Source organism: Micrasema longulum, unplaced genomic scaffold, assembly GCF_059751315.1.
Source record: "Micrasema longulum isolate JH-2025_06_02 unplaced genomic scaffold, ASM5975131v1 h1tg000594l, whole genome shotgun sequence".
Classification (NCBI taxonomy): Eukaryota; Metazoa; Arthropoda; class Insecta; order Trichoptera; family Brachycentridae; genus Micrasema; species Micrasema longulum.
This window is the reverse complement of record NW_028277790.1, coordinates 79,795-96,395: the sequence shown is the minus strand read 5'-3', so window position 1 is coordinate 96,395 and position 16,601 is coordinate 79,795. Positions and strand designations below refer to the sequence as shown.

The 16,601-nt window shown below is 33.1% G+C and overlaps 1 protein-coding gene across 1 annotated transcript in view; it reads right to left on the bottom strand.

The window, feature by feature from the left end:
- Positions 1-3,695: 3,695 nt before the first annotated feature.
- Positions 3,696-16,601, bottom strand: part of fwd (phosphatidylinositol 4-kinase beta fwd) — a 35,387-nt gene continuing 22,481 nt past the window's right edge. The window contains exons 8-15 of the mRNA XM_088228552.1: positions 15,132-15,252; positions 14,416-14,504; positions 14,088-14,261; positions 10,499-10,692; positions 9,412-9,630; positions 7,690-7,801; positions 6,089-6,230; positions 3,696-4,436 (exon numbers count right to left, since the gene is read on the bottom strand). Of these exons, the coding sequence (XP_088084678.1) occupies positions 4,255-4,436; positions 6,089-6,230; positions 7,690-7,801; positions 9,412-9,630; positions 10,499-10,692; positions 14,088-14,261; positions 14,416-14,504; positions 15,132-15,252 (1,233 nt within the window). The 3' untranslated portion in view covers positions 3,696-4,254. The remainder of the gene's footprint in view (positions 4,437-6,088; positions 6,231-7,689; positions 7,802-9,411; positions 9,631-10,498; positions 10,693-14,087; positions 14,262-14,415; positions 14,505-15,131; positions 15,253-16,601) is intronic.

Sequence of the window (16,601 nt, the reverse complement as noted above, 5' to 3'; positions counted from 1 at the left end):
TGAACTCGAGGTTTGCGGGTTATTGCAAGGGTTCAGGCCCATGAGATTATTTCCGAATAAAATTATGTAGTTGTAATGGGAAAATCAAAGTATATAATGAAGAATATTTGTCAAGATTAAATGCCTCGGAGAAAAAAAAAAAAATGAACATTTATTTTGTAGTTTTTTTTAGAAAATAAATACAATTTATTTGAATGCAAAATAAGTAAGAAAAGAAACTAGTATATTAATTTGAAGGGATTGCAAATAATATACATAGTGAATTTGGTTACTGGAAGATCTTTACTGTGGAATGCTCCAATAATAGTTTCTAAGTTCCTTAGTCTGACTTTTACGGTAAAGTTGGAGGTGATGCAAATTATGGAATGTGATGAAATCATATTAAAATTGCATGTTTAATAAAACGATTATATTTTATGTAATTCCTTACTGATAAAATTTTAGATTATAGACATTCATTGGCATTAAAATAAGTTTAAAAATAAAGATTTGTAATGTTAAATCACCAGACTTAACTAATCAACGCCGCCGTCACGGCTCGAACACTAAAATATTTCTAAAATAATTTTCGGTATAAAAATTAGGGAATATATAAAAACTATATTAACTCGTGTTTATTGGCAGCTCTTAGTTTACGTTTACATGTATTAGTTCATTTTAATATGTACAATTTCATGACATTTTTGTTTAATCTGTACATTTCTTTACATTATGAAATAGTTTGACAATATTGTAGCAAGTACGCATACTGCCAGATTTATACTGGAAATAAACTTTTCTTTGCTATCTATCCGGGAAACTTAAAAATAATTAATCTCATACAGCTGAGCCATTCATAAAAGTGCCAACTGGAAAATTATTAATATCATAACAGCACTTTTTGTAAATACATAAAATTTTCAAACACTCTTAAAATAAAATAAAATGTAAAAGATCGATTTTAATTCGGCTTAATGGGTAATATCAAAAAAATATAATATACAAGTATTTTATAATATGTAAGTATTCTATCAATTCAATTCACTTTGTCAACTGTTACTAAACAACCTAAATTTCTCTGGTAAATTGTGTTTGAGTGATTTAAAAACGATATTTTATGATATTCCGTATTACATTTTGTATATGAATAATCTACGCCAGCGTGGGACTCTGCTTCCACAAATATCATGCCGAATCTCGCAATCTTTAAACTATTTCAAAATTTGAGTGCAAAGAGTAAAAATTTAGGTTAATTTTAATTTCTAAATATTGACTGTCCAAAACATTTATAAATTTAGAAGTGATTAAAAAACAAAGAGCTTTACAAGGAGAACGTTGATTAAAAAATATATTAAACTCGAGACAACGCAAAGTATGAATAGTACAATAAATGTTTATATTTTTTTAAAATAGAATATTACAAATTAAAATATGATGACAATATGAGCCACACACATAAAAAATAATACATTTATGATGCTATGTAGATATTTACAATGATAGTTCTTTATGATTATAAATAACTGATGATTTATTTAGCCTACCAGGAATAATTCAAATTGGGTATTATGAATCAGTCATTTTGTCACATTTTCAACATAAATGATACGGCAAAAATCTCAAACTTATCATCCAGATTCTTAGCGTTAAAAAATACAAATTATAACTAAAAATATTCTAGATAACAAAAGAGTAGGCATTAAAAGCAAATAAGAAAACCCATACGCATTACATTTCTCTCATGGTGTAGTCCCGACTTTAATTTTCAACCGGTCAGCGTGAATTACATATCGTCGGTGGTACTGCAATTATTATTTGGAGCAAAAATGGCAATAATTCAAAACTAACAGCTCTTAGTCCCTATGGTGAATTTATTTCAGTTAACATTTTCATTTAAAAAATAAAAAAAACAGATTACACGGTATTGCAGTATCACGGATGATATTATTTTTCTGGGCCAACGCCTGAAGGGTACTGGGTGTCGAGAGACCATCTTATCTTGATCAGTGTCCCGTAATACAGATGGTAGATGGTAGATGGTAGATGCAGACAGGAGAAAGAATGGGGAGTTCATTTTAAGTATAATTTTCATCGCTATCTATTTCAAACAGTATTTTGAATATTTATATCTAAATTTTGAATACATGACACTTAAAAAAATTCTACTGAAGATCAGTTCTTAAATTTGATGGTTCCAAAATAGTATGTCGCAATACAATTAATTACATCATCTCATTTAATATTATCTTTAAGGTCAAACAATCATATCGACTCTCGCATGTTTACAATATGCCTCGTATTATTATATTTACTGTAACAAAACTGCTCAAGTACCAGACACAGCCGACACTAACGAAATAATATTTTAGCACCGGTTATAGACAGCAACCAAAACTGTACCAAGTCACCATAATACATTTATAGCGGAAAACTTTTATATTTTTATAGACACAGACATTTTATATAAACATTTACAAACTCAACATTTTAGCATAACTCTTGTATATTTTTTATAGATCCATAAAATTAATATTATGTATTTAGCTTTTTTCAAAAAATAAGAAATACATATACAAAACTATCTTTAATACATCCAACGAAAATTTTCAAACTGCATACATACGAAAAATGCTTAAAGTTATTTTAAATAAAATAAAATCAATTCATTCTTTAAATACTTTTAAATGATTTGGCGAGTAAAATTGAAAATGTAAAATTAGAGACTAATTCTAATCTGAAATCTGTAAAACAAGGCCAAAATCTGAAATGTTGGATGTATTAAAGTTAGGAAAGATTTTTCAATTTTATAAAGATTCAATTTGAATTACATAATGAATTATTATACATCGATAACGTCAATTTCACAGAATCGTCAATAACACAATTTTTTTTATGTTATAAATTTTAATTCAACAATAATTTGTTTTACTAATTTGAAATACGTTTAACAGTATATTACGGAGTCATAAAACAATTTCTTATATATTTAACAGCATTTTTTCACTCTTCGAATAACAGATCGCTGTTTTATTAGCAAACAATATCGATGATGCACAAATACACAAGCCATATGCAATGTGAATTTTGTGTTTGACGGTGGAATTATTTAATGAAACATTTTCAATGTCACAAATTTATTGAAATATTTGGAAAAGCATTTACCATCTTGATAGAATAATTTATATTTAAATCAGCGAGTGTACAATAAACGCAATGCGACATTAGCTTTACATAGCAACTATCAGTTTTAGGTTTTGCTCTTACACATACCACAGTTTATTTGGACAATCTCATTTTATAAGTCTCGATCATTAAGGACAGATAATTTAAAGGGCTTTTCTTATAAGGATCCTTACACACATATATACATTAAAAACAAAGATAATTTTGTATCTTTCTTGTGTTCTTGAGAAATAGTAACATTTTTACAGATTTGTTACTAATACGTATTATCTTTTATTTAATGACTCATTAGACTCATCAAAAAGTAGTGAAAAATGTGTTTACGAGGAATCAACAATATAAATATACTTCAGCTAAACTTAGATAAACTCAGATAAACTTCAGCTAAAATTTTAATACGTGTACAAAGATAATAAGTCAATGGAGATTGATTACTTTTGTAGCTAATTAAAGATTAGATGATTTCAGGCTTTTGTAAGACATCAATATTTCAACAATCTTGATCGCGGACGAAAATCGAATCTGCGTTATGATTTTTTGTTAATTTCAATATATTTTTATTTTACAAATTTTCCCTTACTCGTAAGCCTCAAAGTTAGCTGTATATACATGTTATTAAACTATGTACATACATATTAAAATGCACCTGTTATCATAAATAGGAATCGATTCCTAACTGCTCTTCTGAACAATGTATCGGATCAGTTCAAAAGCACAGTAACCACTTTTTTATAATGAAATGGATACACAGATGTGATGACATACTTTCTGTAAAACTAATTATTCAAATAAACTATTTGACATAAAAAAAATTAATACCAGTTACAAAATTTAGAAAAAATATATGTAGGTAATATATTTTACGCTTGCACGTATTAGAATGAATTATGATAAGTGATAAATTACATTTATTAGTTCTGTAATGTTTCGGCATTGTTATTAATGTCTTATTTTAAATTGGTACTCGATCAAGTTTACAAGTTCAATTCTGCACATAAAATATACACACTGGGAGAAAAAGCTTCCCGCAATATTAATAATTTGCTTAGGCGTTTCGAAATAAGCCGCGGCTGTACCGATATCACGTATCAACTAGAGGATTCCGTTGGTCATGTATTGGAAGCGATCGTACAGGCGTGTGGAGATGGAGGTGAGAGCCGAGTGGACAAGGGAGTCTACCAGGGCGGCCAGTTGGGCCTCCGTACGCCCCGTGTGGAGTCTCGTACTCAGGCCGCGTACTGCGCTGGTTCCCCGCAAACACGCCAGTTGGCCGCCTGTAAAGTTATTTAATACATTCCACTACAACCTCTTTCATATTTTCTAAGACGGTTATTTATGACTTAAATTTGTATATTTGTGATGGGTTCTCATGACCCAAATATTTATTTTATTATTTCACGTATTCAGATTTTTAAATTATTTTAATTTATATACACAAATCATTATCCACTCCTGTCCCCACCCGGTGGTGCATAGAGACCGCATTGGTACACTAAATTCCAGGGGCGAATCGTCGATATAAGTGATTATGTGCAGCTTACTGTTATTTTTTACTATAGATAATAACGTTTTGTAGTAGTTATATTTATGGGAAAATAAAATAATTGTTGATTTATTGCAAATTATTGTCAGGTGTGCCCAGCCCCTTCCCAATAAAAGAAACTTTAACTTATTTCTTCATACGAATTGCAAGGTGTATTTAAATTCTTAAAATCCAGTTGCTGTTATTTCCTCTTTAAGTAAGCTTGCAGATTACAGATATAATTACAAGATTGTCTTTTTGAAAAATAGTGTTCCGAACATGGATCCTAAAGACTATTTTTCTATGATATGATAAAGTTGACATATGACATGTGGCGCTCAACGTGGCCATTTTTGGCATAATTAATGTATAGAATCGGCACAGTGCTTAGTGTCGACATTTCAATATATCTACTGAATGTCATTGTGTATTTTTAATAAAACGTTTGCACCAGTCTTACATTAAAATTATTGTTGTATGAGTTGATTTGATAAATTATCAGTAATAATCTTCATAACTGTCAAAAATCACCATTTGCCACTGCTAAATTCTGCGTTTATCGATCATCTGTTACATAAAGGTGAAGTGATCAGCCTCACGCTTCACATGCCAGTCCAGGAAGATGAAATATTGTAGCGCAGAACCACCTTTTCAATCAATATTTCATGTTGACTTTCCCAGGAATTAAACCCGGGGTCTCAAGCATAGTAGGCAAATGTGCTAACTACAATGCAACGAGGCGAACTTATCTTCATTTGATTTCCTTATTCAGGATTTTTACCTGAGAGCAGCCATCGAGTCGAAAACACTCGTCCGGAGTTCTGGTTCTATTTCACACACAGAACTGTGTTCTTTATTCGCCCGGACACAGGTCTAATTATATGCAAATACTGGAAATTAATATTTTTGAGAAGATTAAATTGAAGAAATGTGTACTAGAACCATTAATAACCATAAAATATATCTATACTCCGGGAACTAAGCATAATATAATGACTTTCATCTATGTGCGAGAAAAGAATCCTGCAGTTCTTTGAACATATTTCCAAGGGGAACTCTGATAGTTTGGAGAAAACTATCCTCCTGGGAAATCTCGAAGGGACAAGGTCGCATAGAAGTCAACTGACAAGATGGAGCGGCTCGGTCACTGAATTATTAGAATTGTCACTGAAGAATGCCTACAGAAGAGCACGAGACCGTTCCAGGTGGAGAGAGACTGCCCACAGATGAGCCATGCCTGGAGTCAGGCGTGATCACCATCCTCAGACATGAGGCACGGATTGAAGAGAGATACTAGAACCATAGAATGGCAGAATGACAGGTCACGAGCCGTGTCTAGGCTTCCATATTCATCAACGTTAAGATATCCCAACATCCGCGGTAGAGTAATCTGTTATTACAGACCTGGTCGCATAACTTCTACAATATGAAGAAGCCTGTCTTGGTGTTTCCTGGCAGCAACGAGTCCCTGTAGCATGAGTATCTTGAAGTAGGAGAACATATCTGACTCTTCTCCATCCATGACTTCTACTATCTCACTTGTCAACTGGAATTATGAAATACATTACATATTATTATACAGTCTTGGTTAAATAAAATTATGTACCAAAGCTGAAATAAAAGTACAGTATGAAGAATAACCCCTTATCTCAGAAGTCATTAATTGTAATTGAAAACCATCTCTTTCACATCCAATTCCGGAAAGAACTTCCCGACAAAATTAGTTGTAAATCAATGGAATAAAATTATAAAAACAATAAAATGCTTTGGACCTACAGCCAATCTACTAAACAAAATGGATTTTTCACCCTTAAAAATAGACACACTATATCTGAATTATGCAATTTATATAAATTATTAAATAATAAAGTAGACTCTTTAAACCTACTCTCTAAAATTAATTTTAGTGCCGCCTTTTGCGTGACAAGAAATAAATATTGATTCCATCTGCCAGTCTGTACACTAACTATGCACAACACTCTTTCCTCTATCGTTGCTCAAATTATAATTATTTTTTTTCATCTATTGATATATTTAACATGCCCCTTGATTGATTTAAAAATAAAATAAGACTCATTATATCTGGCTGAGATACTTATCTCAGTACTTGCTATTTATACTTGCTTTTTGACGACACACCTGAACACTTACTTCATACAAATACACACCCTTTTACATACATATACGCACGCACACATTAACACATGTACTATAATTTAATATGTATGATTTTTATTTAGAAACTACATTGATCTGTCTTTAAAATATTATCTTTAATAGGGAAAACATTCGCTCACATCACCCAAGATTTGTTCCTCAAAATTTATAAAACATATTTTGGTCCACTCCTGGAGTATGCCTACCAAATCTAAAGTCCCTATTTTAAAAAAAGACATAGAGTTGTTGGAGAAAGTCCAGAGAAGAGCAAATAAAATGGTAGTTTCTCTAAGAAATAAATCATATGAGGACCGCTTAAGGGAGCTCGCGTTAAGTTTACCGGAAGAGCGGAGGCAGCGTGGTGACTTGATTGAAACGTTCAAAATCTTAACTGAGCAATATAATGTACCCAAGTTGAAATCAATGTTCACTATGAATGAAAACCGCCATCTCAGACGTCATTCATTGAAACTAAACACTACCTCCTTCTCATCTAACCCCAGGAAGAACTTCCTGACAAACCGAGTCGTGGAGAAATGGAATGGCCTAGTGCTAGTTCAGTTAATGTTAACTAGATGCACACATCAATTTATAATGTTTAATAACCATGTAATCTTGATATACACGCATCAGCTTAATAGCTGCTAGTGATAATAATATGTAGTATAATCATTGTTGACTGTATGTTCGTGTAAAATAAATAAATAGCCTTTCCAGGAAAGTGATTGGTTAGAGTTTGATAACGATCAAAATCTGACTAGATAAATACATATATTCTACATTTAAAATTTAAAACACTGAATTAAAAAACATGTTCATTAAATTATAAACTAAAAAATAATGCATACCTTAAATGGTGATGTCTCGAAACCAAGATTTTTCGGAGAAATGGATAAGATAAATGCAAAGTCAATATGAATCAAGTGACCTTCCACATCCAAGAGAATGTTCCCGTTGTGTCTGCAAAAACAAATACATTCACAGATTTGATTTAAGAATTCTCCTTTGAAAGACTGCAGTCCAGTGATGCAATGTACTGATTTGCCTATGATATGAGAATTTGCATGTTATGAAAATCATGTTCAGCGCCGTAGGACAAGACACAAAACCAGTAAATCCACAAACACAAACAAGACATCATACTAATTTTTATATTTTCATGCATACAAATTTACGGGGTCATAACTGGAAGCTCTATCGTCCCCAATTCCACCTTAATCCCAAAAAAAATTTCCTTTCCAGCAGGGTAGTTTCAGACTGGAATAAATTACCAAGACTAGTCGTCCATTCCATTTCGGTCAACCAGTTCAAAAACCGTTTGGATGCTTTTTTGGAGGAAGAAGAACTTAGACAAAAAGCAGTACACGAGATATAGGCGCATCAGCAAAGACTGCCTGCCTATAACCAATAATAATACTGTCATAAATAACTGTATAAAAATGAACACTTAAAATGCCACCAAAATGGACTCGATATAAAGCAAACGGCCTTACATCAACAATTCTAAATGAAACACATTGTAAAAAAAGTTATTTTTGTACAGTGTCAATATTTTTTAAAAACCGTTTGAGTATGTAAGTAAAAATTCTTGGTAGAAGTTAATTGTAATTTATTATGGAAAGAAAAGACGAGTGATACTTTAATCCACAAATTTGGAATAACCTGTATTTACAAACACTTTGTAAAAAGGACCTACTATAGTAAATTATTGTTTTTTTTTCTTTATTAAAATATTTAAATTATAAGAGAGCCTGTAATTGAGCTATCTATAATGTGGTCAAGACGTGTATATTCTCACGCAGAATACTACTCCAAGCATGAGAAATAATGGCATGTCCGTTGATACAATACGGGTATACTTTCCAAGTAATTGATAATCCAAGAGACTTACTCTTCAAAGAATTCAGAACACTTAATATTTTTCAACAGTATATTTTGAGAACGGTAGTGGTTACACACATAAATAGTGACAAATACCCAACCGTCAACCACAACCATAATACAAGATACACCAAGAGGAATCTGATACTAAGTGAAGGGGTCAACACTGTTCTGGCATCGAGGCAACACTATTAAGTTGGTAAGAAGGTCCAGAATTGTGGAAAAGCGGGAGTGTTGTCAAGTTGAAGAAAGTGTTGACCTCGCTCTTTCATGACATTGGTCGTAGGGAGTCATAGAGGTTGATGCATGGCGTGGATTGGAGATTCTTACTGGATGTTGAAAATGACATAAAAATAAAAAATAATTTTAAAAAAAAACAAATGGCAATCATGAAGTTTCGCATATTAATAAATTGTGTATCTTTTGTGTATGTATGTATGTATGTATGTATATGAGCATAGGTATATGTATGTGTGTATGTATATATGTGTATGTGTGTGTATATGTATGTATGTATATCAATATGTGTATACTAGTAAGTTCATATTTTATTTGTCTGTTCTTTCTATTTGTTAACATTATTGCATAGCTTGGAACGGGGTATGTAATTGTTAGCTGGGCAAAGTTTACAAAAAATATATATATATGATAAAATGTATAAACAAATAAAAAATATATAAAAAAATTACCTGTCCTTGAGTTGCAGGAGGTAGGAAGCGAGAGCGTACGCGGCGGCCGAGCGCACAAAGGAGGTCTGCGCTCGCATGAACCTCTCCCCCGTGGGGGCCCCGTGTTCCCGCAGCAGGTACCCGCGCAGGGACAGCCCCGACTGGCGCCGGATCTGGTGCAGGGACACGGTGTTCACCAGCGGGGATATGAGCCCCGAGTCGTCCGACAGGCAAACCACCCTGGAAATGAACTAGATTGAGTGACAATACAAATATAGAAGCGCTATAGGAATGCGATAGCTGGCAAACTACCCTGGAAAGAACTAGATAATACAAGCAATATCACATACTAATGTCATAGCTGTTAAGGTCATAAGATTTATTGCTGTTGAGCTGATAAAAATAGTTTTCTAAAATGGCTTCTTGATTCGGGTCCTAATTGTCATACTATATGTGTTTGTGTATAGCACATTTACTAGGTTGCGGTGTTAAATGTATATTCTACCTACTACTGTAGGTACAATCTTCTTCTCTCCGGCTTAATAACAACTAAACTGTCACCAAGTGAACACGTGATTTCATATTCCCAGCGCGATCGCAAATAATTTGTTTTAGCGATCAAAAAGTCATTATGTCTATTATAAACTATTATAACTATATAAAAAAAGTATATTGTCAAGTGTCCTTGGCACGGGTAACCCCAGTGAGGTCAAATTGATTTTACTATTTATTTTTGTTTATAATGTGAAAAAATGAATAAATAAAAATAAAATAAATAACTAGGAACATAATATAAATAACGTAAATGAATACCTGGCCACTGGTTGTACCCAGTGAGGTGTTCATATAGAAAAGAAAAAAGGCAATTCAATCCACTTGTTCAGTCAGTAAGTAACTCTCGCGCTCCATTACAGAATCTGTATTATTCAGCATGTAATAAATAATCGAGTTATCAACATAGATTTCTACTGTCACTCCAACTTGGGTAGGAGCTCCCTGCATCAAAAAGCAAAAAAAAAAAAAAAAAATCCTATACAGATTATGACTGTCAATGATTACGAAAGTGAAATGTTTGTGGAAGTCATAGTAATGAGAGTATTTATGCAACCTGCAGGGATGTAGCCGGAGAGGCACGTGTTCTTGGTCCCACACGGCCTGCAGGGCCTGCAACAGTTGGGAAGCCAGCAACTCCTGGCGCAAGTCATCCCCGCACTTCACTATCGCCCCCAGCAGCTTCCAGCCTGACAGCTGCCCGTATGGAGAGCTGGCTCGGACTCTGGCTTCTTTCTCACTCCACAGTTCCTGAAAACAACCATTTAGACAGCAATTATTACATACACCGCAAGACAAAAAAAATTACGAGTTTACCTGCTACCGCGCCCCTTGACTTTACTGAACCCTTTTTCTAAGAAATCCTTTATCGATACCTCTTTCTTTTGTTTAATAAATTAAGGACACTATGTGTCACCTTTCTACAATATTTACATTTTAAAATGTCTCAACAGTCTTGTTTTACCCGCGTTTGAGTGAACATAACACAACAATCATGGAAAGTGCAAAGCAAATGTCGATTGCGATAAAATCCAAAATAATCACATTGTCGCAAGAAAACATATCTAATTGTGAAATATCTCGTCGAGTTGGGTATTCAGAAGGTGCAGTGAGGTTTTTATTAAAAAAAATCCAAGAAACTGGATCCATAGAACGGAAAAAAGGAAGCGGACGGGGGCGCGTGACATCTGCCCGAGATGATCGCTTAATAAAAAAAATTGTTATGCGCGATCGATTTTTAACGGCACCTGAAATACACGCAGAGGTGCAGTCTACCAGCACATCAACATTTTCAGTAAAAACAGTGTCCAGGCGGCTGTTGGAGCATGGTTTCCAAGCACGGAGTCCCGCAAAGAAACCATTACTCACGGACAAAATGAAGAAGGCTAGACTGGATTGGGCGAAAGAGCACCAGAATTGGACCTTGGAGGATTGGCAAAATGTTGTTTTCTCTGATGAATCAAAATTCAACCTTTTTGGTCCAGACGGCAGAAAGATAGTTCGACGAAAACGTGGGGAAAGATATCATCCGTCGTGCGTCACTCGAACCGTTAAACATTCACCCTACGTGATGATTTGGGGGTGCATGACAGCATACGGTTTAGGACCTCTAAATTTTGTACAGGGTACGATGAATGCCATTCAGTACAAAAAAGTGTTAAAAAAACATATTATTCCAACAATCGAGGACATTACGCAGTATACCGCGGACCCAATTTTTCAGGACGATTCTGCGCCGTGCCATAGAGCCCGCACTGTGAGTACAAATATATATATTTTTAAATGCATTTTGTGACCACATGATAAATAATTTATTGTTTTTTTATAGATCAATGAATTCAAGGAGAAAATTGGCTTAAAATCGTTGACGTGGCCCGGGAATAGCCCTGATTTGAACCCGATAGAAAATTTATGGGCGATTATGAAAAAAAAAGTCGGGAAAAAAAAATCAAAAAACATTGAGGAATTAAAAAAAAACTTAATTCAAGTTTGGGAAGAAGAAATAACATCAGAAATTTTAGATTCGCTTTACGCTTCTCTAAATAATAGAATTTTACATGTTATAAAAAATAAAGGTGAATTCACTAAGTACTAAATATTTTTAAATGTTATAAATATGTTTAAATGTAAAATACTTTAATTTAAAATAAAGCGATAAGAACCTACTTCTTAAATATGAATTAAAAAATAACAAAATAACAAAATGTCTTTTATTATTCCATCACAAACACTCGACCATAAATGAACCGTTATGGGTCTCTAAGGTTCGGGTAATCTGATACCTGATATATAATGGCAATTTCTAAGTACAATTCATGAGTAAGATTTTTTATTTTAACCTTGAAATAACGAGTAGTCATCACATATGTCAAACAATATAAAAAAAACTAATTAAATATCAAGAATAATTCATTATATGTCAATTTTAGTTTTTTTTGAGAACTCGTAAATTTATTTGTCTTGCGGTGTACATGTATTAAGGATGGGCAGTCACATGCACAGATACAGAGTTTAACTCTCCTTTCCCCGTGATGTGTAGCTTGTACACATTGCATCTAATAACTTTAATATCTCTACAAATACAGTAAAACCCCTGTTTTACATTTTTCAAGGGAGCAGCGAAAAAAGTGCTAAACTGAGGAAAACGCTAAAGTGAGGAAATTAAAAACTGCAGAAAAATTGTAAAAACCGTCATAATTGGGGATTGCTCGTATTTACCTATGATTACCTAAATATTTTGTATTTTTTCAATCAATACCATAATGTGTTTTTTTTTTTATTTAATTAAAAAAAACATTTTTAAATCATTTTGTTTAAGTACTTAACCTTAAAAACACAAAATAAAAAATTCAATTTGCATAAAATGTATACAATGATTTTTTCCCTAAATATTGGGAAATTTCGTTTATATGGTATCACTTTTTTAGTATGGTACCACAGAATTTGAACTGTCATTTACATCGCAGAAAAACTGTTTCACACTTTTATGATAACTTTTTGAACAATCTTCTTTCCAGATTATGTTTATAACTTCAAATAATATTTCCATTGCCAAATTTTTTTACTTTCTGCATCATAATTTATTGATGTAAAGACTTTATTCTTTCTAAATATACGTCAACCGCATGTCACAATTTAGTAAAATGTCAAAAATAGACACTTAAACAAAATGGTCAATTACATTGAACCTACTTTAAATTTAGTTTGATACAATTTTTAACATTTTTTTAACCACTTTGGGCAAACGCGGCAGCGGGGCTCGGCGTCTTTTGACAGATTGCATGAGATTATAATTTTTTTTAACGTAAAACCGGGGTTATGAAAAACGTAAAAAAACGTTAATTGGAGATATATTTGAATGAGAATGCATGGAAAAAAATGGGACCTAAATATTTCGGCGTTAAAAGTGGGAAAACGTAAAATTGAGGAACCTAAAAACAAGGTTTTACTATGTAATAAATAATGGGTGAATATTTTCGGTATTCCTCTGTTATACATTTACTTATCAATTAAAATAATTTATTATCAAACAATAAATAATTATCGGGCACAGAAAAAGCATTTTGTACCAAATCGGAGATGAATCACTAATACATTCAAAAGTATCATGTTTTTGTCATTACTTAAAATCGCTGGAATTTCAACGATTTTAACTGTCATTTTAGATCTTGGAAAAACTCTTCCAAACTTTTATGATAACCTTTTAAACCACTTTCTTTTCGCAATACGTTATTAACTTTTAATATTTCTATTGCTACATGTTTTAACTATCTGCATGGTAATTTATTGATACAAAGACATTATTGTAAGACTTTAGTGGCACAGATAGCAGAAAAATTTAAAGAAAGAAGGATGAGATAGTATGGTCACATCAGACGTAGAGATGAGGACTATTCAGTAAGAAGAGCGCTCAACATCCCAGCTAAAACTAGAGGTAGACGCAGACCCTCAGCAACATGGTGCTCTACTATTGAGAAGGAGTTGGCAGCACAGAATGTTACCATTGTACAAGGAGGCTTGACCCTGGATGAACCAGGATATAGCGGCAGGAAGACGAAAAAGAAAGACTCTGTTGTCCTTAACGTGTGTCGCAATTTAGTAACATGTTTAAATTTATTTATTTTTTTGTTAAAATGCAACTGTACCTTCAGAGCTTGTGCACTAGGATCCTTGGCGTTCCGGAAGGCGTGTGCTCCATCGTGTTCTTCTGCGGCAGCTAATCGTTTCCTGACATCAGCAGCGGCCAGTAAGACACTTTCTCTTGATGAAGCAGATGATCCCGACAGTTGGGACAAACTATCAGCAGCCTTGCATCGATACTGTGAAATATCAAATAACACGGAGTCAAACATTGAATTTTGGATTTGTTATTTTAATTTAAAATGTCATCATCACTGGATTGGTAAACCAACTACAGAGCATCTAAATGACTTGGTAGGAAAATTTTATTTTGTTAATGAAATTCGAAAATACCTGAAGTGTAAGTTCATCATCTTCTTGACTCCAGCAACCCTCAGTTTCGGGATTGTCATAGGGAGAATATACGGAGAATGTACGCCATTCTGCAATAAAAAAATAGTATCATATTAGTTAAATAGGAGACAAGATTGGGTATATTATTATTAATTTTTATAAAATAAAACACACCAATGTAAAATGTAAAAAGAACTGAAGAAATATCTTCTAGATACTTTATAGTGCCTGTTTATAAATAAATTTGTAAAATATAAATAAAATAAATGTAATATGAACCTGTCATAAAAAAAAAAATGTGTCCCACCGAAAAGTCTTTAGACTTAGTGGGTAACAAATTCTTGTTTGTATTTTTTTAATTATAAAATAAATGCTGCTCTGCAGCATTAAAACTGAAAAAAAAAATTCATCTTATGATCTATGTTACTGCATAAAAGCAATTCGAAACAATTATGATATTGTGGCTCTTGGGATATATGTATTGGGTAGTCATCGCTTAAAAATATTTCAGATTTTGTTTTTGTTTTCTATGTTCTCATTATAATATGTGTACCACCACTGTCATTTATTGGGTTTCTCTATGGGTTAAGTCCAAAATCGCATGTTGTATAGGCCCCAAATTGACAACTACCAGTATGCATTTTTGTATCGATATAATTAGGCATTTTATCATTGACATTACCGTTGTAATTCTAATAGATAATAATTAATCTAACCTGTAGGAAGTGCTTCTTCACTCCGCGCGTGCCTGATGGGAGTAGGTTGCTGGATGACCCTGGTCGGTAGAGGAGCAGCTTCACCTACCTCCAATACCTCCACATACAGCAAGTATGGAGTCTAGAGCGAAAACAAAAGAAATATTTTATTATGTAGTAAAAAAAAATTCATTGTTTTTTAGTAAGAAATGAGAAAGTTTTATGACATTTGATTACTATTTGGATGCCACAACGACAACGGCTGATATTGACACTTGTGGAATACGCTAACTCCATTATTAATTCCTCTTGACACGGGATGATCAAATCAGATTAACAATACTGAAGATTTCAAATACACAAAAGTCAATCAGTCAAACTATATTGTGGCATAGGTGTGTAGTTTTTCACGGTCACTGTTAATAGTATGAATCTTTTTTGGGTGGTCCTGTGTAAGTTGGATTTGTTTCGGCTAGCATTGCAGGAGCCATCTTCGAGGTAAACTGTGTGTTTTGTAGAAACAAAACTAGGGCACCCTGAAAATTCTGCAATAGTATAACACTTTATAGACACAGGACATTTTTGCGTAAACCTAGAAATTACAGTGCATGAATAATAAAAGAGGGAATTAAAATACACAAACACCCAAATAACATAAACAAAAACGATGGGCTGAAATTAAACTCAACATGGTTCCCGGCACTACACACTACAAAAAAAATGACATGGAATGTGCCTGCCGCCCAATGCGACACGGTACAAATTACTAGTACATAAACATTTTTTTTTTCTACAAAATACACAGTTTACCCTGAAGATAGCTCCTGCAATGGTAGCCGAAACATCGGAATGAATCCAACTTACAGGGGATCACCCAAAAAATATACAAATGGACGCTGGAAAGGCTATTTACTTTAAGAGACATTTTGCAAACTTGGAGAGCCATTTAAAAATTCAAAAAATTATATCTCATAAATTATACCTCCATTCAGAACATCGTCTATAGACGGGGTAAATCATATTTTAATGTGTATTCGCCTATTTATTGAAAATATTTTACAAGTCCTATGTCGCTTAACGTAATTAGTTCTGTCATTATTAAAACTGTGATGTCGCTTGAAGTAAATAGCCTTTCCAGCGTCGATATATTGTTACATATTTCGTTGTGTTTATAGGCAATTATGATAATCTAAAAAGGAAGTTTAGTGCTTTTTTTCATATTTATCATCGGAATGTTTTTTTTTAAGTTTTGTAATTTTAAAATTACTTCGCCTGTGATGTCACGAGTTGTCGTCGGTGAGTTGTGCTTACATTTAAAAGAAGAAACCCGTAGCATCAAAACACACTATACTTTGAACAAAATGGCTACCCGGAAACCAGAAATCTATCACAACACATGACAACGCCGAGATTGATTGGTTGATTCACAATTCGGCAGCCTGCGTGATATAGTGGTTAAGATCCTTGACTCACAATTGGAAGATTCGATTA